Source organism: Phyllostomus discolor, chromosome 11 (assembly GCF_004126475.2).
Source record: "Phyllostomus discolor isolate MPI-MPIP mPhyDis1 chromosome 11, mPhyDis1.pri.v3, whole genome shotgun sequence".
NCBI classification, from domain to species: Eukaryota; Metazoa; Chordata; class Mammalia; order Chiroptera; family Phyllostomidae; genus Phyllostomus; species Phyllostomus discolor.
Window position 1 is genome coordinate 5,476,119 of NC_040913.2, and position 26,739 is coordinate 5,502,857.

At 54.9% G+C, this 26,739-nt stretch overlaps 1 protein-coding gene and 1 long non-coding RNA gene across 3 annotated transcripts; both read left to right on the forward strand.

The window, feature by feature from the left end:
• Nucleotides 1-11: 11 nt before the first annotated feature.
• LOC118497303 lies at nucleotides 12-962 on the forward strand. The gene is made up of 2 exons (XR_004899827.1): nucleotides 12-266; nucleotides 375-962. It is a non-coding gene; the product is annotated as an uncharacterized LOC118497303 (long non-coding RNA).
• Nucleotides 963-9,112: 8,150 nt separating this feature from the next.
• Nucleotides 9,113-26,655, forward strand: SLC25A15 (solute carrier family 25 member 15). 2 transcript variants are annotated; one of them, XM_028526631.2, is made up of 7 exons: nucleotides 9,113-9,243; nucleotides 12,116-12,240; nucleotides 17,328-17,586; nucleotides 21,257-21,394; nucleotides 22,372-22,541; nucleotides 23,482-23,640; nucleotides 24,729-26,655. In XM_028526631.2, the coding sequence occupies exons 2-7, from the start codon at nucleotides 12,186-12,188 to the stop codon at nucleotides 24,851-24,853; spliced, it is 906 nt and encodes a 301-aa protein (XP_028382432.1). In that variant the 5' UTR covers nucleotides 9,113-9,243; nucleotides 12,116-12,185; the 3' UTR covers nucleotides 24,854-26,655. The 2 variants fall into 2 exon arrangements, with proteins under 2 accessions (XP_028382432.1, XP_028382431.1); XM_028526630.2 differs by lacking the exon at nucleotides 9,113-9,243 and having other exon boundaries at nucleotides 11,955-12,240; nucleotides 24,729-25,343.
• The last annotated feature ends 84 nt before the right edge of the window (nucleotides 26,656-26,739 follow it).

Below are 26,739 nucleotides of genomic sequence, written 5' to 3' on the forward strand. Positions count from 1 at the left end.
TTCCGGCCCCGGCCGCGCTCCCCCTCCCGGCGATTCCTGGCCTAGCGGAGGATCGGCCGTGGCCGTGGACCGCGTCCAGCGGGGCTGCGCTGGTTGAGGCCGGACCCGGACGAGAGAGCCGGCAGAGCGAGGTAGTGATCCACTGGGCAGACGCTGCCGACGGGGCCGGTCCGTGAGGTGGAGAGCGGAGCCTCCTGTGCAGCGTCTAGGGGAGAAGGTCCACAACACCCATCTTAGCCCCAGAATGATCCAGGGCCACCAAGGAGGTTTAAAAAAATTACGAATGGGACCTGCTGCCCGATCCATTAGTATTTCTTTTCAGTTTCTGTTCTTGGGGTAGAGTCAAAACATGAGATATAGGTTTCGTTTTTCAGAACTGGTTTTCGAGATAAAAGGATCGATAAAAGGCTTTCTGCACCTCCCCCCCCCCGCCCCCCAAGGAGGCTCAGTGAGCCGTGGTCCAGAAGCGATGCATTCAGGGTCTCGAGTCAGGAATGCCCGAGCGGGAACCCTGCCAGTAATGCCTGGTTGCACGAGGACCGCGGGCTTAGATTGCCATACTAGCGGGCGAAGGTTGACATCAACGTTTTCCCTGCAGTTTCAAATAAGAATCAAAACTGGTAGTAACTTTTTTTGTGATGCTGAAAACAGGGCTTACACTGAGATCTCGCTGAGACCCATTAGCCCTCACAGAACCTTTGCGACCATGCTAAACACAGCATACTCAGGGGTGCTTCGTCTTATTTATTTATTTTTTAATTTAAAGTATAACTTACATACAGAAAAGTTGAACTTGCAGATGAAAAAGTGCGTAACAAATTACCACAAAGCTAACTAACTGGCACGTTCAAACCATCACCCACATCAAGACATGGGATATTATTAGCAAGAAATACTTAGTTTGATATTTGACAGCCAGTGGAAAATCCACCCTCAGTATAATAAAGAGTTTGTGAAAATCACATTTAATAGTTACTTGGTCCTTTTCCGATTTCTTATATATTCCTTAAAAGGGTTTTGTGGTTTTTTTAAAAAATGTCGACCTAGGACACTGACACTTTCGTTTCAAACTCCCAGTTTCTCTGGGGAAGATCCTGTCCCAGTTACCCTGGCCCCACGGTACTCCAGGGCAGCGCAGACCCTGTGAGGTGCCCTCCCGCTGTGTGAGAAGGGACAGACCTGCACGTGCTCAACTGGGTCACAAGTGGAGGCCGAAATGCAGCTTTGCTCTACTGTACGGCCCCTTTTATTTGTGATTTTATTTGTTTGAGTCTTTTCTTGTTTTTCCTTAGTGTAGCTTTGTCAGTTTTATTGGTCTTTTCCAAGAATCAGCTGGTTTTATTAGTTTTTTTTCTGTTGTCTTTTTGTTCTCTGTTTTGTCTAATTCCACTCTAATGTTTATTATTTCCTTTCTTCTACTGCCTGGGGGCTTCACCTGTCCTTTTTCTAGTTCTTTATGATGAGATGTTAGATTATTTATTTGAGATTTGTCTTGCTTCTTGAGGTAGGCGTGCAATGCTGTGAATTCTCTCCTTGTACTGCCTTCACTGCGTCCCCCAAATTTTGATACGTTGGGTTGTCATTTTCATTTGTCTCTATGTATCTTTTGAGTCCTTCTTTTATTTGTTTTCTGACCCAGTCGTTGTTCAGTAGATGTTGTTTGATCTGCACATATTTGTGGTTTTTCCAGCTTTCTTCTTAGAGTTAATTTCCAATTTCATACTATTATGATTGAAAAATATGGGTGCTGGGCTTGGAGATTCCCAGGCAAAGCCAAGCTGTGAATCTAGGCTGGCTGCTGCTGCTAGTGCTGGGCCTGGGGCTCCCTGGGGCCAGCTGTTGCTTCGTTGAAAGGATTTAGGAAGTTGTGAAGCTTGGGCCAAGACCAGCCATTCATATGGAAAAGCAGCTGAGGTGGGCCCGTAAGTTGGGTGGGGCACAGTCTCTGGAGGTCTCCAAGGTGGGTCAAACAGTGTCAGCCAGGTTGATGGAGTCTCAGATATGGCACCAGCGTGCTGGCTCTGTGGGGCATGGGTTTAGCAAAGGGACACTGGCCTCTGCTCACCTTGATGCCAGGCATGTCAGTTTCTCCCTGTACGCCACTGGTGCCTTTCAAGCTGCTACCCCGGTGCTGGAGCTCAGAGGGAGTGAGTCTGAGTAGGTGAGTCCCTGTGTGGGTTCTTTAAGAGGAGCTGTGTGGGGCTCCAGCATTTTCTCCCACCAACTCAATCCCTGCTGGTTTCTGCAGCTGGAAGTTGTGGGGACTTATCTTCTTGGCATAGGAACCCTGGGCTGGGGGCCTGGTGCGGGTCTGGGACTCCTCAGGAAAAAAAAAACAGAGAAAGAAATTATGCATGGTATGACTTCAGTATTCTTATGTTTATTGAGACTAGTTTTGTATCCCAACATGTGGTCTCTCCAGGAGAATGTTCCATGTGCACTTGAGAAGAATTCTATCATCTGGGGGATGGAAAGCTCCATAGATATCAGTTATGTCCGTCTGATTTAAGGTGTCATTTAGGGCTGCTTCTGTTTGGGTAACCTATGCAGTGCTGTCTGTGGGGTATTTCGTTCCCCTGCTATAATTGCATTTTTGTCAGTTCTTCCTTTTAGGTATATATGCACCCATATATACAACTATATACACACACACACACACACTCCCAGGATGAATATATATATATATATATATGAAGTGTTATGTCTTCTTCATGAATTATCGCCTTCATAATTACAAAATGTGAATGTTTGTCTTTTATGCATCTTGAAATCTTCTTGGTCCAACATAAGCCCGGCCACACCCACTCTTCCCTGGATACTATTTGCTTGACATATCATCTTCTGTCCCCTTACTTGGAGTCTATGTTTGTCTCTGTAGTTGAGATGCGTCTCCTTATATAACAAGGTAGAGTTGGGTGTTGATTTTTAATCCATCCCATTACTCTGTGCCTTGTGATTGGGAGTTTAGTCCATTTACATTCAGTGTGGTTATTGATATATGAGGACATCCTATAGCCATTTCATTTTTTGCTTTCTGGTTGCTCTGTGTCTCCATGCCTCACGTTTGCCTGCTATTTTAGGTTTTGTGGTATTGTGTGATTTCCCCCTCTGTTTCCTCTTTTATATGATATGTGTCTCAGTTCTGTATTTTTGTTTTGGGAAGTTCTTGCCACTTATTCGTTCAAACAAGCTCTCTTGTCCTTTCTTCCTCTCTTGTTTTTTCCCTGATATATCCAATATGCTTATATTGCTCTTTTTTTAATAGATAATTCTCAGAGTGCTTTCATTCATTCATCTTTTACTCTCAATTCTGTCTCTTCTTCCACTGAGACATTCCTAGGTCTTTTTTTAAAAGACTCTATTTATTTATTTTTAGAGAGGGAAGGGAGGGAGAAAGAGAGAGAGAGAGAAACATCAATGTGCGGTTGCTGGGGGTCATGGCCTGCAACCCAGGCATGTGCCCTGACTGGGAATCAAACCTGCGACACTTTGGTTCGCAGTCCGCACTCAATCCACTGAGCTACACCAGCCAGGGCTACATTCCTAGATCTTTATCATCAATATCACCATCTCTCTCCTCCTGGTCTTTTCTGTTTCCTAAGCCTGCTAGTTCATTCTTTGTCTTATTTATTGAGTTCTTCAGCTCCAGAATTTTTGTTTTCTGTAGTTTAAATCTCATTGGTAAAGTCCTCCTTTAGTTTGTTAATTTTACTTCTGAGCTCATTAAACTGCTTTTCTGAGTTTTCTTGTATATCACTGAGTTGTTGTTTTTTACAGTGCTGCAAAGTTGAATGTTCTGCCATTTAATTCACAATCTTCCATGTCTTTAAATTTATTTTCTGGAGATCTTTTATTTTCTTTCCGAACTCCCTTGTTACCTTGGTTGTTTTATTTATTGCTCTTGACGGATTCTTTCTTTGCCTGGACATTTAATGTATTGAGATCTTCACGTACTGTTTTGCTTTTAACAATCTAACAGGTTGGCAAGTCAAGGTTTTTCTTTTGTATTCCATTAGGTGGTGCTATTGCACAAGTTTTTGTTTTCTCCTACCTGCATTAGTGAATGAATTAATTTTGTTATATCTCAAAGACTGTCTCCTTCATTCAATGGCTCCCTCTCCCACCCTCTGGATTAAGTCAGTACTCTCAGGAGGGCCTGTGCCCCCCTCCCCCTGCAGATCAGCCTTGCTCCTTTGCTAACCTTCTCTCTTTCACCTGCTGTCCCACACTGAATCATTGCCGTGTGCCTGACTTTGCCACACTGCTTTCTCTCCTTGCAATTGTAAGGTTGGTTCCCTCCTTTGAAAACTCCTTCTCCTGCTAGGAGACACAGCCATCACCCCTTCCGGATGCCCTTCTTGGTTTTCTGGGCTGGGTCGTGTGCCCTTTCCCTGTTGCCCCGCAACACCCTGAATGTGCCTCTGTAACTCTCAGTGGACTGTCTTCCCTCCCTGCAGTGTGAGCTACTTGCATAATCAGGCTTTGCTTTTTACCTCCAAATTCTCAGTGTATATGTAGCACAAAGCTTGGAATAGAAATGTTTCCTATTGAATCTTCGTTTGGGGATGGAGGGAATGCTGTGTTTTAGCATTCCATGCACAGTGAGAGAGAAAGAATCCTATTATAAGAAGAGGGTTAGCATGTGATGCGTAGAGGTGGCAGCATTAAAATAGCTGCTGTGACACAGAGACACTGAAGGTGGCGGGTCACAGCGGGGATGGTGCTCGGAGCATCCCTTGGCAGGACAGACCTTCCCCTTCATTCTCAGTCCCGAAGACTCGCCCTGCTCCACCGGCAGGAAGAAGAGGTGCTGGGATTTCCCCCCGGGCACCCGTCTCCAGTGCTTGTGCTAATCTCTAGGCTCTCAAATATACTGGGCCTTCCAAAGAATGGACACATCCTTTGTTTTTGTATTTTATTTACTGATTACATCTGTGGCGGATCCTGGCCGGCAGGATCCGTGTGTGTTGTGGCTGCTCGTGAACAAATGCACACGGACAACAGAAGTCCTGTGGAGAAAAAGGGACAGCATGGCCACTCTCTGAGAGAGAGAGGGCGAGAGGGCCAGAGGGCCCAGTCCCCGCCTGGCCAGGCCTTTATGGCTTCTCTGGGCACATTACATGGAGGACGGTCCTCATTTACTGTACACAGGTTCATGCAGGGGACTGCCTGCCTATTACAGATGACAAAGGAAAGAATGCTGCTGATTACTCCAAAGAGAAGGAGGTTGCAGACCAGGGGAAAGTGGTTGGACCGGTCACACTCCATCCCTGGCAGGTTTAGCTCAGACTTTAGGAAGCTGCAGTAGGCCCTTGCTGCCTCAGTCCAGGGTGCGGGAGTTTTAGCAGAAGCAAGTCTCACAGCAGTCTGGGTGCAATGCAGGCCTGATTCCCCACGGGAAACCCTCTCTGTGGGCGTGGTCCTATGTCCTGACTCGCTCCCCACTGGTTTTCCATGTGGGTGCTGAGCTGCATGTCCACGCCCTACGAAGCGGTTCTCTACATACATCAGTCTGTGCTTGCTCAGACTGATCGCCTTTCCAGTAGCACTTTTTAAATGTTTGTGTATGGCTGAGTGTCCAAGAACACAGAGCAACATACGCATGATAATTTTTTTATGAAACCTCATAAAAATACAAATACCCAGGCCCCTCTCCAAACCTACTAAACTGGACCTTTAAGAATATAACCAGGCAGCCATTAAGATGCTAAGAAGTAATAACAGGGTAAAACTAATCTCCACATGTAACTCTCAAGCCCAGCCATAGTCAACATTGCTGGTGCAGCCCAGTTTCCTAAGTGCGCACACAGCTCGCTACCTCCACGCCTCGTTACTGTTCTCTTCCAGACTTTTCCAGACCTGCAGGGCTGGGCGCTGGGAGACGGGGAATCAGGCCAGGACCTCCCTGCTGAGCCGCCACTCATGCCGCAGACCCTGAGCCCCACCCCACCTCTATCACTGGGCTAAATAAATGAATAAATAAATAAGGTAGTCAAAAGGTACCGACTTCAGGTGCGAGATAAGTGAATGCTAGCGATGTCATGCACAACATGACGGCTGTAGCCAACACCGCTGTATAACATGGAAGAAAGCTGTTCTAAGAGTGCGTCCAAAGAACCTTTCACAAGGGGAAAAGGTGTTTTCCGTTTTTTATTTTGATTGTATCTGTGTGAACAGATGGCAGTTAGCTGAACCCACTGCGGTGATCATTCCACAAAGTATATAAATCAAACCTTCACGCTCTATGCCTTTAACTGGATACAGTGAGCTATGTCAATTATTTCTCAAGGAAGCTGGAAACCGAACAGAAATTGCCCCCCTTTCAAACACTGTCCTTCCAACTCTTCCATGGGACACAAAGTACCTCCTTATTTCCCACAGACAGACATCCAGATCTCTGTTTATTCTAAGACAATACAAGCTCTGGCTCCAGAGAAGGATTGGAGGGAGTCGTCAAGGAAAGTTACATTGGCTGCCAAGAATAGTTGATGGGAGTTAAAATTGTGTAATCGAAGTATCTCTCCTCCCCTTTCATTAATTAAAAGCACCCTTGAATCAGGGATAATTTATGTTTTTTAATTATTTGTAATTCCAATCAATACTTTGTTAAGACACATCCACCTGGTGTCAGGGCCAAACCCTTCCAGGGGTGAAGTTAGGTCCCCTCTTAGTATCATTAACCAGGGCGTTGTGAAATTCTGTTGCAAGAGCGAAGGCTCTGTCTTCCATGTAGCCACTCTGCCCCCTTACTTCTGACCTACGTCACACCTGCCCCTTCATCACAGCCGGCTGCACCGATCGATGACCCTGGGTGGCGCAATTCCGAGTGCAGCAAACAGCTACCTGGAGCCAACAGGTCAGGGCATTGACTTGCCAGCTGTGTGACCGAAATACTATTTGACCTATGCACATGGAAAGCAGTGATTACTCTAAAACTCCATTCTCGAGAGGATATCAGATTCCTGGGGGATGGCCCTGAGGCCACAGTTTGCACGGACACTTTCACAGTGCCAACCAATTTGTTATCTGAGTCCTTGCGAGAGGGTAAGCCTTTAGGCACCTGTACCCGTGTGTCCCTATTCCCGAAGGAGAGAGCCACCACTGTGAGGGGTGTGAAGCTGCTGAGGTGGTTTTATAAAACGGTATGGAGGAAGGTCTCGTCCAGGAGTCAGAACTTCTAGTTCCCATGACCTTCTTGCTTTTTAAGAGGAAGCCTTCTGGGCGGTATTACTGTATAGTGCAGTGGCTAAGAACATGAACTTGGTTGAACAACTAGAACAAGACCTGGAAGAGGACAGAACTTGGATGAGCCAACGCTTCCCTTAGTACCTGTACAACACTGGGCCAGTGGCTTCACCCCTCTGAGCTTGCTTCTTCACCAGCATCCCTCACGGGAGAGCAAGCAGAACTGAAAGCAGAGGCCCTGACCGGTGTGGCTCAGTGGGTTGGGCCTTGTCTCACAAAGCCATAGGTCACTGGTTCGATCCCCAGTCAGGGCACATGCCTGGACTGCAGGTTCAGTCCCAGGTCGGGGAGCATATGAGAAGCAAGCAATGGATGTTTCCCTCTGATATGAATGTTTCCCCCTCTCTTTCTCCCTCGCTTCCCCTCCTCCCCCTAAAAAAAAGGCAACTCTGTAGAATAGGGGTTAAAGTTTTGCAGGAAGTTTTCCTGCTTGCTTCTTACAGAATAAATTGAAGCTAAAGGAAAGGTGAGGAAGAGAAGAAACGTAGAAGTCTTGGGGAAGTGATGATGGTGTGGAACAGCCCTTGTGAGGGTAGAAGAGAATGGGTCTAAAAGGAGGCAGGCAAAGTGCGGGAGGAAAACGGCCCAGCAGGGGCACCAACAGCGATCTCAGAGGTCTTGGGCAGCCCCTGGTGAGTGTGAGTCACAGCCGCAGGAGCAGGAGCAGGAGGTTTGAAGGAGATGCCCTCGGTGATAACTAGGGCTTTCAAAGGTTACTCGGCTCACTAAAGGTCACACGGAGATGTTTATGAAAGCCTCCGGGCTCCAAGTGCAGAGCTCCTCCCAGTCCGTGGCAGAGCCGGGTCTATCCACCTCAAGAAGCTTTCCTGTGGGCCTCACATCCCCAGTTTGCCAAAGCCAGCAGGCCAGGTCGTGTCCTCCAGGACGCTGGGACAGGGAGGTTACGCGCCCGGGCCTGCCTCCCACTAGCTGTGTTACACGCAGCTCTGGGCAAGTCCTCGGAACTCCCTGGCTGGTTTCTGTGATTCCACATTGTTCCAGGAGCTTGGGTTCCCCAGCGCTGGTCTTGGGAGGACAGTCTTAGGCTGTTTTGATGTGAGCCCCCCGTTTCTCACGAGGGTGCCCTTCGGTTGTGCTGCAGGCCAAGTATTTAAGTCACTGGCCTGCACCAGAAACCACTTTATTACATCGGCAGTGGTCCAGCACCACACGCAGACAGGGCAGAAAGCTGTCAAAGGAAACGATGCCGCGTTTTAAGGCAGAAAACCCTAAGTACGAACGAAGCCAGAACTAAAGCAGTCCCAGGCGGTGACTCCGTGTTACAGGACAGTGAGTAGGCGTTAGCTGTGCCCTAAGGCCCTGGGGAACATTGCTGTACACCAGGTGTACCGCGGATTCCTTCGGTCGCGCTCTGTAATGAACTTCCAGAGAGCCATTGAAACAGCCTGCAAGATCAGAGGGGCTTGCTCGGGTTACAGTTTTCATCAGTGGAAAAGGATTTCCTTGGGCAAGGCAGAATGGGCACTGTTTGGGGATGTTTTTAAATTAAATTTTTTTTTTACCGGCAATAGCGAATTTATTTTTCATCACTTCTTTTCCAGTACCTGCGCACGCGGTTATAACTTAAATAAAGCCTGTGAGCCCCGGGCCCCAGCAAGGTGAACCGGTCTAAGGACTTCTGTCGTCCTCCTAACCCGGACGCCAGCCCCGGCCCTTCGGTCTGCTACAGGGGAGCCTCCCGCAGGGCCCCCGGGAATCCCGGGGACGGCCCCCCGCCCCCCCCCCGTGCCCCCGCCACCGCACGGCTCCCACTTCCGCTTCCTGAGCGGGCTCAGCCCTCCCGCCCCGCCCGCCCCGCCCGCCCCGGGCTCCGGGCTCCGCGCCCCGCGGGCCGCCAGCCTGGGGCAGTCCCTTGCGGGGGGCGGGGCGGGGCCGGCCCCGGCCCACGTCGGGGTGGAGCTGCCACCCCCAGGCGCCGAGGCCAAGGCGACCGCAGGAGGCCGGAGCCCAAGCAGGACGCGGCCCCGTGGCGCAGCGGTGAGCGCAGCCCCGGCCTGGCGTGCGCGCGCGGGCGGGCGGGCAGCAGGGACAGCAGGGAGCCGGCCGGGAGCGGGGACAGGCGGGCCTCCATTCCCCGGCGGTGCGACCTTCCGGGGCAGCCAGGGAGGCGACAGTGCACAGCACACGTGCCCGGGGACCCGCGGGCGGAGGGAGGCTGTATCGCGGTGCGCGCCCCCTTCCCGCAGGAGTCGCCCGCCGGCCAGCGCTGCCCTCCTTTGCCCCAGGTCGTGTCCCGTGGCCTCGGAGCTCCGCGCCCTCTGTGCCCGATCACTGGGGCGCACCGAGGCGCTTATGAATGGGAGACTCTGGCAGGTTGCAGGGCAGAGCTCGCCAGCGTTCAGAGCTGGGCAGACAAAGTTGGAAGTCGTGTCCTTAAGCTGCCCCTCGTGCGGACGAGGATGTCGAGGCTCGCAGACAGGAGTGCCACGTTGGCTGCCTAGCGGCGAGGCGGGTGTGCGTCCCGGCGCCCTTGGGCTCCCGCTCCAGTCGCTGCTGGAGGGCGGCCGTCTCCTGGGCCGGGTTTCCCCTGGAGGTGGAACCTTGCTGCAGAACGCGGCCTCCTCGGATTCTCCCTTTAGAGAAACTCATTTCCCTAGGGAACCACTGAGCCGTGTTGTCAGCGCTGCTGTTTCTCCTGAAGTGGACCCTGGTGTTGTTGTAAGGGGGGATAAAGGGACGCTGAAAGGGTTCGGTTTTTATATTCCCGGTGGTACTGAAGGCTGACGAATCCCCCAGGCCAATTGTCTCCCTCAATCCCGAGCTGCGCATTATTTGAACCAATAGCCCAAACTTGGTGAGTTAGTGTGTTAGTTCCCATCACTGCTGACTCTCCCAGTAAGTTGTAGGATTTGACGTGTGTAGGCTCGGCTCACCTAAAGGGGTTGAGCTCACCCCAATGGCATTGTAGGATCTGCTGTGCCCTGCTAAGAAAGAAATTTCCATTCCAAAAGGAACGAAGGCCCTGAGAGGCCACACCGGCTGTGTCCTGTTTGTGTGTCTCCCCTGTGATGCACAACCACCATCTATCCTCCTCTGGCCTCAATTTTTCCACCTGGAAAAAGGGTACATTAGATTAGGACCTCGATACCCTTCTCCAGACCCCGGATGGCGGCCACCCCAGCAACTGGCACTGCCGCTCTGGGCCTGTCCATCACGTGAGATCCTTGTCTTGGGTTTTGAACGTGGTTGCTTTAAGCACTCAAGTACTGGGTTCTGGGTGGTTCTGGTTTTAATTTTTTTTTTTAAGGAAATTTAGATTCTTGATGTCTGGTCATTGGCAACCTTCTTTGGGCGGTTAAAAAAACGTTTGGCAGCTACAGTGGTTTTCTGCTGACGTCCAGGAGACGTCAGAGTTCATCCCAGGGTGGCGCTGGGCCCACCCACCCACCCACCCTTCCTGAAAGACTCACACGGGTCTTCAGTGCGATGAGGAATAAAAACTGTCCCTTGTGGTGCACAGATAAGCCGCTTACACAGTCTGGAAACCACGCAGAACTGGTTGCTGGATTGGTTACTTGAATACTGTATGTCAGGGGTGCCAAACTCATTCTCACTGGGGGCCACAGCAGCCTGGCGGTTAACTTCAGAGGGTCGAATGTCATTTTAGGACTGTATAGATGCAACCACTCCTTACAGTTAATTGAGAGCTCATAGCTGCCGCTGGGCAGAAACAAGGTGTCGGGCAGATAAAACAAGGTGGAGGGCCGGATTCAGTGCACGGCCCTTGTGTTTGCGCCTGTGCTCTATGTTAATGACCCCCCCACCTTGTTGTAGTCTCTGTGAAGCCCATGCCTCAGAGGTCGTTGATTTTCATCCAAAGGTAGAGGAGGAGGCTCTAGTGTTTGCACTGAATCAGGGTCTCCAGGAAAGGACCCAATTATTTAGAGATGTAACAGGTGCCCCAGGTGGTTCTTACCAAGCAAATATGGGCCGCAGTGGGGCGGGAGCTGCTTCTCACAGTGTGTGTGTGTGGGGGGGGGGGGGGTCAGGCTGTATCGGCTCGTGAAGACCGGCAGCATTTCTGGTGTCACCTGAGCCCGTCAGCCAGCCTGCCCTCCAACAAGGTGCCCAGGTGATCATGTGCACGTGATGGCGGAGAAGCTCGGGGGACCGGGGGGGGGGGGGGGGGGGGGGGGGGGGGGGGGCGGAGAATGGCGGGGACTGTGGTGACCACAACCGGAGTTTGGTGTGGTGCTTTGCAGTTGTTCTAAGAACTTGTGATGGTCACGGTTCATTATCACATCTTTCCCCCGGGGCTATTTGTGATTGCTCCGGCATTACAACAATACTTTCATTATTCACCATTGTATAGAGGAGGACTCCCAGCTCTAGGGGCCCACGGGGCCACCCTGCTGGTGGCAGAGACGGCAGGCCCTCAGACCCAGGCCTGTGCCACTGGTAGCCTCCGGTTGTTTCTCCCCGCCAGCTGTTCTGTGGCCTTCTCTAGCGGACCCAGCGCTGGCCCTGTCCGCGTTCCCAGCGAGGCTGCTGGAACCACGGTTCCACTCAGGCCTCTGAAAAGCTCGTCGGATGTGGCTTAGGACGTCTGGCTGGGTTTGTTTCCAAGGGTTTGGGGATGGTCGGAATGAAGTCCTCGCCCCAGGGGCTGCAGCATTGATACTCAAGGAAGGTTTTTGGCCTGGGGGCTGTTGGTGAGGAGGTGGTGGGAGGGTTAAAGAGGCAGACCAATCAGGAGCCGCGCTGGCATCTTGAGCCCGCCCCCTTTGGAGCTCCGCAGTGGAGCTGAGGTCTCAGCGCCCCCAAGTTCAGATCCAGTGCCCAGGCGGCAGGCCCGGAGACTGGCAGGCTGCAGAGGCCTGTCTGATGGTGAACTCTTGCCTCCCCCCAGGGACATGAGGTGGCTGTCATAAGCTTCGGGGAGTTGCCTGCGACGGAGCCCAGCAGAGGAGGGGGCAAACATGAAGTCCAACCCTGCCATCCAAGCGACCATCGACCTCACCGCCGGGGCGGCAGGTAAGCCCAGGGAAAACTCCATCCTCTGCCTCCAGTGCTCGCTACACGTGAGACGGAGGGACGCGCAGTGCGGATATCGCCTTTTCACCCCCAAGTCAATACGCCTTAACTCAGCACGAGGCTATTGAAACGGAGGTGTGATACGGAGTTCTGAGCACAGCAGAAGGCAGAGCAGTTCCCACTGTGTCCAAACTGTGTGAGTCAGGGTGCAGGGCGGGAGGGTCCCCAGTTCACAGCTGGAAAATGTTGCACCTCAGAGCGGAGGTCCCTTGGCCTTTATCACACGGTGTCACATGGCTGGGACACGCAGGGGCGGGTTCTCCTCCAAGCCCGGCAGTCTTCAGAGCCCTTACTGTGTAAAAATAACACTGTGCCATCCCTCCCGGGAATCCCGGTACTCCCCTTACTACTGTCAGGGAAAGCAAGGGGGACGCCCTTGAGAAGTGTCTTTGGTAGATGAGACTGCCGTTCACTGGGTCGGGAAGCCCCGGAAGGTGATTAATGCGAGGCCCTAGGACTGGCCAGGGAACGGTGGCCCAGGCCCCAAGCCCAGACTTTGGCCCCACGGGGCACAGGTAACTGCTCCCAGGTGCAGCTTGTGACAGACAAGCCACTCTTGAGAAAGAGGACCTTTGCTCCGTCTGAGGCGGAGGACAGCATGGGAAGTGGGTGGCTGGTAACTTGTTCTCCAGATTCCTGTGTCCCATCGGGGCTGGGGAACACTCCAATGCTCAGCCTTCGGGGATGAAGACCTTGGTTTGCCCTTGCCTCCCACCCCACCCCCGCACCGATTCCTGTCGTGGGTTGTAGCTCCCGCCCCACGGGGGTGGGCTCTCCACTGTCCCCTTAGGCGGTGGGACCTTGTGGCCCAGCCGAGCAAGTGCATGCCGACAGCCACCTACTCTCATCCTGTCATTGGCTTCATTGTACAAAAGGAATTGGGGTTCAGAGGGGAAAAATGTATTTTCCCATGAACGGAAGGTCGGCCAAGGCCAGCCAACGCGGAAGGCTAGAGATAGCACCTTGCGGAGGCTTATCAGGAGTGCAGGGCGCAGGCGCCGGCTCCCAGTCGGAGACCACAGGCGTGTCCCTCCTAAGGAGCAGGGGAAGCTAAGGGGTCCTGGTTTCCGCCCCCCAGCCTTTGCCTGCTGTACGCCGCCAGCCCCTCACCCTGCTGTGACGGGTTCTCCAGCTGCAGCCCCTCAGGCCCCGCGCCCCACCCCATTGCCTGCGGGTCCCTAAAACCGTGGGACCATTCGGTCTCTGCGGTCGGCGGACATTTCACTGCATGGGAGGCTCCCAGCTTTTGGAACCAAGTGCCCTTCAGTCTATCAGAGATGTCAGATCTGCTGTGATAGAGCTGAAAAGCCACCTTTTCCCAGGGTGGTGTCTGCCCCACCGGGGTAAGTTACGGCGCATCTTAAAGCTGTGGATTGCAGCCGCGCTGTTGGGCGTGGGGCGCGGAAGGCGCGGTGACTGCCCTCTGCAGTACTGTGAACGCGTGCGGGGCCCTCCTCCCAGCCGACGTGGCCTTTTCCTGGTCCCTGTGTCCTGCCCTGGAGACACAGGCTCCCCCTGCTCGCGGCAGCACTGCCCCAGGTGGTCCGACTTCCCAGAACACCAGGCTCCTCGGGGAGTGGTCTGTGTTCCCTGCGGAGGGGCCCGCGGGCCCTGAGCAGAGGAGTTCCCGGTGGGGACCTAGAGCGCCCTCTGTGCGCAGTGCGGCTGGAAGCGGCCGTCCCCACCCCCCACCCCTCCCCCAGGGAGGGGTCTCAGTCCTCACAGGATGAGCTGGCAGGGATGGCAGAGAACACGCAGAAAAGAGGCCCAGGTGCATTTGTTCAAGTTCGCACAGCTTGATGGGCGAACAGCAGGCGGAGACCCAGGCTGCTGCGTGCCTTGACAGGTTTTGTCGTCCCCTTGGTCTTACTACAACTTAAGGGGCCGACAGCAGCCCCAGAGGGCGGTTAGTTTGGAGCCTTCGTTGCCCCAGCTCCTTGCACGAGGAAGCCAGTAGGCCTTGGGATTTCCCTGCTGGCCCGGGGCAGGGGGCCCCCCGAGGGTTTTGCAGTCACAGCCCACCCGAGGACAGGGTTAGTATGGACCACCTGAGGCCCGAGGTGACGTGGGTGCAAGATCCATGGGTTCTTCTGTGTCTCTCCTTTTCCTTTTAAGCAGACCTCTCCACCAAGCAGTTTTAGTCCCGCTCACCTACCGGGAAGCGGTTCCTCTAGGGGGAACCGTCCCTGAGCGTCTGCAGCCACTGTAGGGGAGAGTGCAGGAGAGGCTGGGGAGCCCCAGGCAGTGAGGATGGGGAAGGGGCTGGGGAAGATGGGTAACTGGATCCTGACCGGACTGAGGCAGCCTGCATCTCAGAGGTCCCACCGACTGCACCCAGCGGAAGCCCGTGGCAGCCCTGCCGTCGGTGAAGACCGCTAAAATGCACCCTCCCTGCCGTGGCTGCCCCCCTGCAGGGTGCCACGTTTACTGTAACCGGCGCCGTTGGGGAACGTGGCATTTGAGGTCGCTGAAGTGTGTCCTCTCCAGTGCCACCGTGAGGAACAAAGCAAAAGCCTCCTTCGAGGGGAGTGCTTGGAACACGGCACAGCTCTCTGTGTTGCTCAGCTCAATGTTTGTTGACTGCCTCCAGACAGGGTTGAGCTTCTCGCCCCTCTGCAGGCACACCAGGTAATTCTGGATGAAGGTTGGCTTCCCAATCTTCAGCTCCACCTGCCCTGTGAGCTGTCCTTCCCCACCGACACCGTCCACGCCCAGTAGATTTCTTGAGCACCTTGTCACTTCCTGATGAGACTACACCAAGGACAGAAAATCCATGGCAACGAGCCCGGCGGGGTGTAGAGTGCGGCCCGGTTTGAGTGCCGGTCCGGCAGAATCAAATGCAGGGCCAGCCCTGACCGCTGGGGAGAAGGCAGAGGCTGTTTCCATGTGGGTCGGGACACGAGGTGATCAGAGGTCTGAGCTCCACGCAAGCGGAGAAGTAGTTAATTCCTGCAAATGACTCATAGCTTCCTTAACTGGTGGGTACTGAGGCCCTGCTGGCTCCCAGGGGTTGGTGCTGCGGGTCAGAATAGTCCTCACCCGCTGGAAGCGGGGCACAGGGAGTGCCTGGGCAGTCTCCTTTGTGTGTGGTCGATTACCTGTGAAATCAGCTTACCTCCCTGGAAGGAAGGAGCGAATTATAGCCAGCATTTGAAAATTCATTAGCCTCCTACCTTCTTCCTGTTAGAAACGTAACTCTTACAGAAACGTAGTAACCAATATGCATGTTCATGTCTGAACTATTTGAGAGGATTGTGTTAAAAGTAGGGAAAACTTCCAGTTAGAATAGTAATGCTCCAAATTAAAGGATTTCTTCAGTGTATCTGCATCTAAGTGATCTAAACTATGTACCGACTTTACAAATTCTGACCTTCACCTCTTCTTTCAGAATAATTTAAGTATCTTGACAGAAGTAGAGTAGTATTTTATTCCGGCCCACCAGCCCCTGGGAGAGAATAACCCTAATAATAGCAATGTGTTAGTAAATTACATCCCGCCAGTTCAGAATTGGGGATAATTTGAAAAGACAGAGCAGAAATGTATTACCGCTCTCCTGCAAGACACAAACAGTAGCTCAGAGAAGACCACGAAGACCATCCTTGTGATTGCTTCAAAGAAGAGATCAAACAGCTTCCGGCTCTTTGGAAACACCCATTTCTGTGCTGATAATTAACTGGGGATTATTCCTAGCAGCCCCTCCCCTATCTCCGCCTTCCACAACTGAGTTGGAGTCACTGGGTATAATGTTGAAATTACGAAATTGGACTTCTTAAATTTCCAAGAAACGTGCTGGGATGGCCTTGGTCAGTAACATCATAGAGGTTTCAGGCGTGTGATTCTACAAACTTCATCTGCACGCTGCCCTGCACGCTCACCGCCCACAGTCTGGTCTCCTGCCATGGCCACATGTCCGACCTCCTTCACCCTCGCCGGCCTCCCCCTCCGTCTCCCCTCAGTAACCCTTCACACTGTTGTCTGTGCCTGTGCGTCTGTTTCTGAAATACGTCATGTACCCTGCTCTTCGATTTGACTGGGCTTTAGTAACCTCATCCAGCGGTTATGGCTCCTGGCACAGCCAGGGGACAGCCGAGACTCCGTGGCCTTGCAGAACCAAGGGAAGGGGGAACATTAGCCCGTGGCAGCCCCCAAAAGGCAGACCCCGCCCAGCACCTGGGGATAGAATAGGGTCATTGCAGGTCTGTCTTTTCCTTAGGTGCAGGCTTTCTCTGGAAGGCATCTAATGCAATGTAGATTTGCTGTATTTAATAGTCTTACCGTACAAAAGCAAGTAAATATGCGGTTTTTGCTAAGCAAAGATACATTTCCTTATCTGTTTACAAGTTCATTCCTTATCTGTGTATAAGTTATGTATTGGCACAGTCCAAAGAGAGGCTTTTCTATATGGCCAGCTAGTCAACTCCTCGGGGGTTAAGTAGCCACTCTGTTTTCTTCGTCTGTTGCCGGTTCCTCTGTTACTGTCCCGATAGCCGTCAGCACCAGGAGGCAGTAGGCAAAGAGAAGGGATGGACCCTCCCCCGACTTCCCTCCCCGGCCTTTGATAGGGGCTCACGCAGGAACCGCAGTGGCGGGCCCTGTGTTGAGCCTTCCCCTCCGTTGCTATATTCAGTCCTTGCACGACCCCGACTAGGAGCTGAGGCCGCGAAGTTCCGTCACTTGGCGAGGACCCCACAGCCCAGCCAGGCTTCAAGCCCCGACCCCTCTGACCCCCTTGCCAGTGCTGCCGAACACGGGCTGCCCCTTTGTATGCGGTGGCCTTGCCTGGGGAGCACGCACACGCCCCTCTACCGTGGGGCTCCTTTGGGGCTGGGGGGTGGGGGCGGCGGGGCAGGCACGTAGGTTGTCTACTGGGTGGGTTAGCAGGTTGTGGGGGACAGGAGGTGAGAATGAGCTGAAGCAGAGCTCTGTGCCGGGGCAGGTTGCCTGGCCCCCCATCTCCACGGGGCATCGAGCGGCGCCCCCACACGGCCGCAGACACACACTACAGAAGACCCCCGTCCCGTTTGCAGGGGGCACGGCGTGCGTGCTGACCGGGCAGCCCTTCGACACCATGAAGGTGAAGATGCAAACATTTCCCAACCTGTACCGGGGCCTCACCGACTGCTGCCTGAAGACCTACTCCCAGGTGGGCTTCCGCGGCTTCTACAAGGGGACCGGCCCCGCGCTCATCGCCAACATCGCTGAGAACTCGGTGCTCTTCCTCTGCTACGGCTTCTGCCAGCAGGCGGTGCGGAAGGTGGCGGGCCTGGACAAGCAGGCCAAGCTCAGGTGAGTTGGGGACGCGGGCCCTCACTCCGTGTGTTGCGGAAGCCACGTAAAACGTAGTGGAGAAGAGTGTTTCCTTTTGGGGGGAAAAACAAAACCCTTTCTTTCTGACGATGAATGCCGCGGGGCTGCATCTGAACGCACACTTGCCTCACACTGGAGGAGGGCGTGCCCTCTGTGCAGAGGGAGTGCCCCCCCCCCGGGGGGCGGGGGCTGGCCTGCTGTGGGAGGACGCTTTTCGGATGCTGACGGTGCAGCTGCGTCTCTTGTGGGCAGATGTGCTGGACAAAAGCCATGGATGCCGCATGCGGCCCGAGCTTTAGGTGCTACTTTGTCGGCCAAATGGAGAGGCTTGGAAGAGGTTGCCTGCCTGACCCAGATGGGTCTGAGGAGAAACGCAGACTCGCAGGAAGGGTCAGAAGCATCGGGGAAAATACAGGGGAAGCATCTGTGGCCAAGCCTGCCCCAGACATCGGGCTCTGGCTTGCGTCCTGGCACCCTGGTCACTAAATTATACACAGACCCCAAAAAGGATTCAGAGCCCTCCGGGACGCTGCACCGTGCCTCCTTTGAACACGGATGTGTTTGAAATAACTCAGAACTGTTATGTTAGCCTCGTGGCTGCAGAGGGCAGGCATCCTGGTGGTCTGGGTAGGAATCTGAAATCCCATTGCAACTGCGGGGCCCATGTGACTAAAGCAGGTTCTTTTGCTGCAGAAATGTTCTCTCAGAGGCGCCTGGGGGCCCACAGACGGCCGAGTTTACAGGCGGGAGGTCTGTCTCAGTGGATGGAACCTGTTCTCTAAAGGCTCGGGGCGGGGTGAGCTCCTTTGGGGAGACTCTCAGTGCAGGGGGGCGGAGGCGGGCGGAGGCGGGCGGAGGCGGCCTGAGCCCGGACCCTGGGGCCGTTTGGCATAGAGGGGCTGGCACAGAGGGGTCAGGAAGAAGAGAGGAGGTGAGGAAGGCAGTAGAAGGCGCACCAGACTGACAGGCAGAGCCCGTTGTGACTGCAGCTCCTCCCACTCGGGATAGACCAGGCCCAGGGGATTCTGGGGCAGCCCTGCAGTAAAGGCACCCCCTCCCGCCCTTGGCCTACACCAGCCCCCGATTCTGGTTTGGACTCGGAGTCTTCCTTGTCACCTTGCAGATCAGAGCCGGCTTGTCCCCTGTCAGGGAAATGCTGCCTCCGTGTCTCCAGAGCTCCAATGGGGCGAGGGGCCCGAGAGCCGGGGCTCCAGCCCGCATCCTCCAAGCCCCCCTCACCCCGCCGGGCAGTCTCCCCCTCAACCTGCAGCTGGGGCCCGGGGGTGGTCTCCAGGGGTCAGGTCCAGGGGACAGATTGGGGTACAGAGTAGTGGAAGGCGGGAATGCCCGTGAGGGGCTGCTGGGAATGCCTGCAGGAGCGCCGTGATGTGAACTCTGGGCGGCTCTTGGTTCCCGCGCTGCGGCCAGGGCTGTTCTCTCCTTTGACCTTTGACTGGATGGGGTGCTTGACCTTCCAGGGCAGGACTGTTCCGGAACACGTTTGCTGAACCGGTGACAAACAGTCGATTCTTACAAAATCCCATCCTACCCCTATCGCCATTTCAATTCCGGCTCTAAACGCCCACGGACCTGCCTCTGTGCCCCGGGAGATGAGGGTGCTCCTTAGAACGCCCGAGTCCCCGCAGATCGGGTCTGGCCTTGCGGTCACGCAGGCGCCAGAGCCACGCCTGCGTCTGAGATGGGATGGGCGGCTCCACTGACCACGCCCCCTGTTCCTGCAAACTTGGCACACCCCGATTAAAGACCCCGGTAGACAGCTGCTCGTCAGCAGGCTGACACCGGGACCAAGGGCCCCCGAGCGTGGGTCTGCAGGCTAGCCGAAAGACGGCGGAAATCATCTGAGGCTTTGGTTTTGCCAACCGGGGGGAAGCGGGAACGGAGTGGGGAGGAATGGCGTGAGTGGAGGGCAGTTCCCACACCCGGAGGGCTGAGTCTGAGCCCAGCCGTGCCCCCGGCCGTCCTCTGGAAACGGTCTCACGTCCCGTTCTCTGGATCAGAGGAAGGCCAGGCCCCAGGCAGTGTCTTCCTCCTGCGAGAAGGCCACATGGAGGCTGCCTTCCGGGAACCGACTCCTGCCGTGCACCCGGGTGAGGCACGGAGGCCAAGCCCCCCGGGGATCAGATATCCGGGCCCCAGACAGGAGGTAGCCCTTGATTTGACCCTGAGGTTTGACCACAGTCTGTGTAACTATCAATTTATTGTAGCTTCAGGACACCTGAGTGTGGTGGGCATGTGAAGGTTTGGCTCGCCGCCTGCAGAAACATCGCAAGGGCATCTCTGTGTCTGGGGCAGTGAGCTGAGGGGGCCCCTCCCCAGGGCATGCAGAAATCTGACACTGGGGCTGGTCCAGCAACAGCAGGATGCTGGCATTTAAGGGGGGAGTGTCACAGAGCCACAGTCCTGCTGGGGGCAGGCAGCTCTGTCCTTCCTGCCCCCCCAAGGGTCATTTGCCCCCATGCCAGGGGTGCCATCACGAGAAGCACTGTCTCGGGGCAGAAAGGGTCTTTTCTGCCTCCAGAAGCTTTCAGAGATGTCTTCCCCACAGTTTGTTTCTTAGACTGTCCCCTTCCCCACCAGTCTTGAACTCTATGGGATTCCCGGTCACAGTCCACCGGAGACTGGCTGGTGGTGCTGACGGACGCGGGCCGAGGAGGCGAACGCTTCTGTGTGTGTGTGTGTGTGTGTGCGAGTCCACGCCTCCGTTTGCACCCACGCCCAGCTTTGCCGTTTTACCTGCAGCCGGCGGGCTCACTGACTCACGCGGGCTTCGCCCTCTCCCCTGGGCCCTGTGTTGCCGGGGCCCGGAGGTCATCAGCCGAACTTGGGATCTTTTTGGAGCAAGCAACTTTTTGGTTAAAAATTTACCCTGGATTTTCATCTGGGGCAGTTCCAGTCCGTGTCTGCCCAGTTGGATTTTGGCCCCAGGACCCAGCTGCGTCTCCAGCTCGGTGGCGAATACATGACCGAAGCACGCAGTACTGATGGTGTGCGTGTGTCGGGGCAGTGGGACTGGCTCTGTCCTCCCTCCTCTCCATGTGGTGTCCCCGTGTGGTGTCTCCGTGTGGTGTCCCTGTGTGTCTCAGCTCTGGCTGCCGTAACTAAACGCAGCTGCCTCGCTGGCTGAAACAACAAACAGTTGCTCCTCACACGTCTGTCTGGAGGCTGGAAAGCCCAGGAGGAAGGTGCGGGCCGGTGCAGTGTGCGGGGAGGGCCCTCTCCCTGGCCTGCAGAGGGAGGGTGCGAGCCAGCTGCTCTCTGGTCCGTTCTGTTAGGGGTTCTGACCTCCACCCTCTGACCTCATCTAACCCCAATCACCTCCCTGAAGCCCCCCATTCACACACCGTCACAGTGGGGCTAAGGCTTCGACATAGGACTCTGGGGTCGGGAGACACGCACACATTCAGTCCACAGCCCTGTGACCCATACACAGAGTGCCGGTCTTACGGTCTGGCAGGCCCAGGCGTGAATCCTCGAGTTGCCACTAGGCAGCGGTGCGACTTCAGGCACGGGACTGTCCCCCACATGGAAACTGGTGTGTCGCCGTCCACCTCGCAGGGGTGCGGGGTCCTCAGGTGGCACCCTGTGTCTCTCGCCTCTCACTCGCGCGCTCCTGTGCTTGTGCTTTCAGCGACCTGCAGAATGCCGCCGCCGGCTCCTTCGCCTCTGCGTTCGCCGCGCTGGTGCTCTGCCCCACGGAGCTGGTGAAGTGCCGGCTGCAGACCATGTTTGAGATGGAGACGTCGGGGAAGATCGCCAGCAGCCAGAAGTGAGTGAGCGCCCCTGGGCCCCGGCAGTGGGTCCTGCTGCCTTAGCGTGCTGAGTGTTTTGTCATTTCGTATTGTACTAAAATTAAGTAGTAGACAGAAGAGCAGATGTATCTACTACAAACTACGATGTTTCCAAAACATTTTCCCCACCAGATGAAGGACAATTTCCTGAACGGACTGTCTGTGATGTTGAACCCCCCCACCCTACCCGACAGACAGACCTGTGATACCCCAGAAGTGGAGAAGCTGGGAGTTATACTCCTTTCAGCCTGCATGTATAAGGCATGACCCCCCACCCCCCAGCCATGTTGGGAGGCACATGGCTGGCAGCTTTGGTACCGAGAGCTGAGCCTTCACAAGAGCTATCTGGACCCGGAGGTGACTCTTTGGTGCTCATTCCCAGGGTTCACATGGGTGTTCAGGCTGGTCAGCCTGGATCCTGGTGGTAACTTCCTTTAACCATCCCCCACCCCCACCCTTCAGAGCCCAAGTTCTGAAAACCCGTGAAAACCCTCCTAAGCATAGTTCTCTTCAAGTCCTTTTTTCCCCATTACCATTTGGGCATTTGCTACCTAAGGGGCTGGGCCAGCAGAGTACCATTTATTTTTGCTGCATCTGGATACTCTTTATTGTATTGTAATTGCACTTATTCACTGTCAAAAAAAATGGGTATTAGCTCTTTTACATGGTTGATCATAGGTCTTCTAAAAACGTGTTAACCGTTTTAATAAGATTTCCCTCCTATAGAATTAGCCCAGGTGATACATCTTGTTAGGAAATGTTTGTACCTATGCTTCCCTGGGTATGTCCTTCCCACAGAAGCCTTCGGTTCCCAGCATTCCGGTGCCTCTGCGTCATAAGGTCAGCTGCGTCCTCCCCGCAGCTGGACCCGGCTTGCTGCCGGGGTACCTGGGGTGCCTGGGGCGCCTGGAGCACCTGGCTGTCTTCAATGCTCTCTCCCCCTGCCTCCTCCCAGCACAGTCTGGTCTGTCGTGAAGAGCATCCTCAGGAAGGACGGCCCCTTGGGCTTCTACCATGGACTCTCAAGCACTTTACTCCGAGAAGTACCGGGCTATTTCTTCTTTTTCGGCGGCTATGAGCTGAGTCGATCGTTTTTTGCATCAGGGAGATCAAAGGATGAACTAGGTAACGCGCTCGCGGTGGGTGTGCCGGGGTCCGCTTTCCCGCGGTGTGGTCGCTGGGGTTCCGGTTCTGTGCGTCCCCCCTGGCGCTGGGGTTTTCCGACCCTGAGCAGCCACGTGGCCCTGGCAATTGCAGGCGCCTTCCTCTGGGTGGCGCTGGAGCTGGCGTTGGCTGGACGGCCCTGGGCTGCGTCATTGTCTCAGGACCCGCTGAAGCCGCGTGTCCTGAACTTCTGTGCTGGAATAACATCCGTTAATATGTTCCGGCTCCATTTCAGGGGCGAGGAACGACAGAAATTCTGTTCCCTATGGGAAAGCAGCCGTAAATGGGGGCATCACTTATAAATCATCTTGCAATAAGCTTAAAACGTGGTAATAAATCTTACTAGTGTTTTGAGAGCAGTGGACTCTTACTGTCCTCTCCAGCTTTGTTCTGTTTCGCTGCTGGACACCGCTAGCGAGGTCTGGCTCGCACACAGGTGATCGCTTTTTTCTTAACCTACTCGGGGGCGAGTCGAGCTCCCAGGTTTAACTGTCACGTTTAATGAGACAACTGGGGTTTTTCCTGGTAAAGGAAGCGTCGGGGCTGTTGGGCTTGAAAATATCAAGCTACTTCAGAGTGAGATCATGGGACAGAGACCTGTATTTCAGTGGTCTCAGCGGCATTCCTCCTGGGAGGGCATTGCCATTGCTAGGGGCCAGAGGGCCACCGTGCCACGGCGACCAGCCCATAGGCGACCCTCCCTAGGGCTTCCCGTCCTGGCAAGACGCGGGGCCGACCAGCCCACCACACCGCATGGGGCGTGCGCTCTTTGAGCCCTGACAGGCGCCTGCGAGAACTGTGCTCCCCAGCACTGGCCAGGTGCAGTATCTGCACCTGGCTGCAGCCGCTGCCCCGACCTCCGGCCGGGCCTCACCAGCTGTTTGCCCGTGTTCTTCTCTAGGCCCCGTCCCTCTGATGTTGAGCGGTGGAGTGGGTGGCATCTGCCTCTGGCTCGCTGTTTACCCGGTGGATTGCATTAAGTCTAGGATTCAGGTTCTGTCCATGTCTGGAAAACAGGCGGGGTTTGTTGGAACCTGCGTCAGCATCATGAGAAACGAAGGTGAGTCCGCTGCTGGCCCCGAGGGCGCGGGTACGCGGCGATGGGTGGTGTGGCTGCCGGGCGCAGAGGCATAGCGCCACTCCAGGCCCTGTCTCTGTGCCTTTTCTGGCACCGTCTGTGGGCTGGTTCCCAACCCCCTTCCTTTAGCTTGCTCTTATCATTCTTGAGAGTGGGTGAAGTTCTTACTCCTAACCCCTGGGCCAGGCACCTGCGAGGATTCTTTGTTTTAAAGAGGCTGGAGGGACTTAGTAAAATCCAGACTCTGTTTCAGGGGACAGAGGTGCTGAAGTTAGCAGCACTCGTTCTGTGTCGCCTGGGTCTTTTCAGAGGACGGCCCTGAGTGAACCACTGAGGGGTCTGCAAGAACGTGCAGCATCCTCAGTCCTGAGACTGCTGGGATTAAAAACTCGCTAAGCACCTTCTGAGGGTGACTTTCTATCAGTTTGTAGAGTCAGGTGGGAGGATGAGGATTTTCTACCTACTATTCATATAAGTCAGTTTTATGCTACTAGTGAGCGAAGGGCTGTGAACTCTTCTGCCTTGGTTTTGAAAGAGAGAGCATAGTAAGAGTGGGCAGAAACTGTTCGATTTGCGTCCCAAGTAGAGTACAGACATCTTGCACATCACTAATATTGCAGTAACCCTTCTTTAAATTTACATTTACTTCATAGTTTTGCAGAGCTCTTCCCCTTCCCGTGTCTGATGGGAGCTCCGTAACCACCTGGGGCAAGGCTGACCCTAGAAACGGTCTCTGACTTCAGGGTGCTCTTCCCGCGGGTCGTGTGCCTCGTGGGAGAAGCCGGGATGGGGGCATGCTTCCTGAGCTGACACTGTCCGGTCTCCTGTGGCCCGTTCCATCCCGTCAGCCCAGAGAAATGTGGACACAAGCCCTTTCACCATGTGTCAGTCTTTGACGCCACTGTATGGACTTGGCACTCTACAAACACGCTCTGCGGCTTCGAGGGGCATCTCCAAGGGAGGGGGCATCTCCAAGGGAGGGGGCATCTCCAAGGAAGGGGGCATCTCCAAGGGAGGGGGCATCTCCAAGGGAGGGGGTCTCAGCGTTGGCCCACTCTTTTGTCTCCTAGGAGTACTGGCCTTGTACTCCGGACTGAAGCCCACCATGATCCGAGCGTTCCCGGCCAACGGGGCGCTGTTCCTGGCCTACGAGTACAGCAGGAAGCTGATGATGAGCCAGTTCGAGGCAGACTGAAGCGTCCCGGCGGGCCAGCCCCGAGGCCAGGCCTTCAAGGACTGCAGTTCATCTCAGGGCCGCCTGGAGTACAAGACCAACGTGCAATTGTTTTGGTTTCAGAGCATTCTGTTGTTGTCTTCCGTTCCTCCACCCTCAATGTTACACTTCACGGAAGGACCTCTGTTTTACATCCTTTAATTTCTGCCCGTAACTGTACCGAAATGGAAAAGTTGCTGCTCTTGTCCGCAGCAGAACCTACAGGGTGAGCCTCTGGCCCTCCGTACCTAACCCGAAAAGATAAGCACCGCGCTGTCGGCGATTTCGCACAATTGGATGCGCGCACACACACACACACACACACACACACGCAGTTTGGATGCTCTGTGTCGTGGACGAGGCACAATTTTGTTTCCCGGTTAATCTCAGATCACACAGGAAGCCCCAGAGGTAGCCGCGCTCCGTGAAGATGCTTACCCGTGATTACCCCTCCTAGGTGTAGGGTCCCTCTTAACATCCGCTTACCATATGCTCTCTGCCCAGTGGTTCCAGTTTTAAAAAGGGTTCCCGTGGTGCTTCAAAACCAAATAGCCAGCTAGATGTCAAAGAGGCGAAGGTATATTATACGTGCAGGCTGACGCGGCTTCCATGTTTCTGGTTCAAGTTTCAGAGCAGGCATCCGGGATTTCCCCGAGACACGCTGCTGTTGAAACCATGCCGTTCACTTTCTGGGTGGGGCCCCCTTCTCCTCTCTGACACGCTGCTGGCTATGGCCCGAGCATCAGGCCTGCGGGAGCCCCGTGGCCTTCACCTGGGCCGGCTTCCTTCTCCCCAAAGAGCTTCTCCTCGGCCCAGCTCTGGGTTAAGGAAGGGCCTGGGGGGAGGGGGCCACGCTGCCCCCTTAGCTTTGTGAAGACCTTGTGGCCAACACCAGCCCTGAGCTTCTGTCTCTGGGTCCTGGCCTGGGTGGGATTCCAGAGCATTCCGTCGGGCCCCTTTGGATCACTCACTTGCTGCCTCCACCAACTGGAAACCCTCCCAGGGAGCCAAGTGCCAAAGCCAAGAGAAGCCCTTGCCCCCTGTCTGGTGGCGGCAGGGTGGCAGTGCGCGTGGGTGGAGTCCTCCCCTCAGAACCAGACCAGACGTAGCGCGTGCGCACCCCCGAGAGTCCCGTCAAGGCTGACCCCCTCTCAAGTCTCTCTTGGGGTCCGTAACTCCTTCATCGTGCTTCCCACAGTGTGCGGCCTCGAACATTTGGCGCTGGCCATCAGCGAATTGTAGTGATGACGGGAGATGTGGTGTGACTTTCTAAGCAACGAGACAAGAACAGTGACTTTGATTGAGCTACGCCATATGTGTGTGCTAACACAAGGAAAAACCCTCGTCCCTCTGGTGCCCACGGGCGTCGGAGCTTGGGGACGACGGGCTGCTCTTCTCTGGCCACCTGAGCGGTTCTCTGTCCAAACAGGCTAGAAATGAGGCAAAGTGGGAAACGAGACCGGCTTCCAGCAGGAAGCAGATGGCTCCGGGCCCACGTCCCCCTGCCGGGGGCCTGTCTCAGCGCCGTGGGCAGCAGACCCCCGTGTCCTCCCTTGGAGGGTTGACTACACGTCTCCCACGGAGCCGGCCTGAGCCGGGGAAGGGGAGTGGGGGCGAGGCCAGGGAAGTCAGGGGGGTTATTCGTCATTCTGTGTAGCTCACGGTTCAGGATTTGCGTCTAATTTGTGCCATTTCAGAGCTGTACTCCAGACAAAAATACAGTAACTTGAAACTCTGTGTTTAGAGAAGTTCTGGTGTTCTGTGTCATTAAATTATTTGCCTAATGTCCGAGTCGATGAGGAGTCCTTTGCACGCACTGCAGCTCGGAAGCTCGGCTCAGCAGAACTCCTGTCTCCGTCCACCCGGCT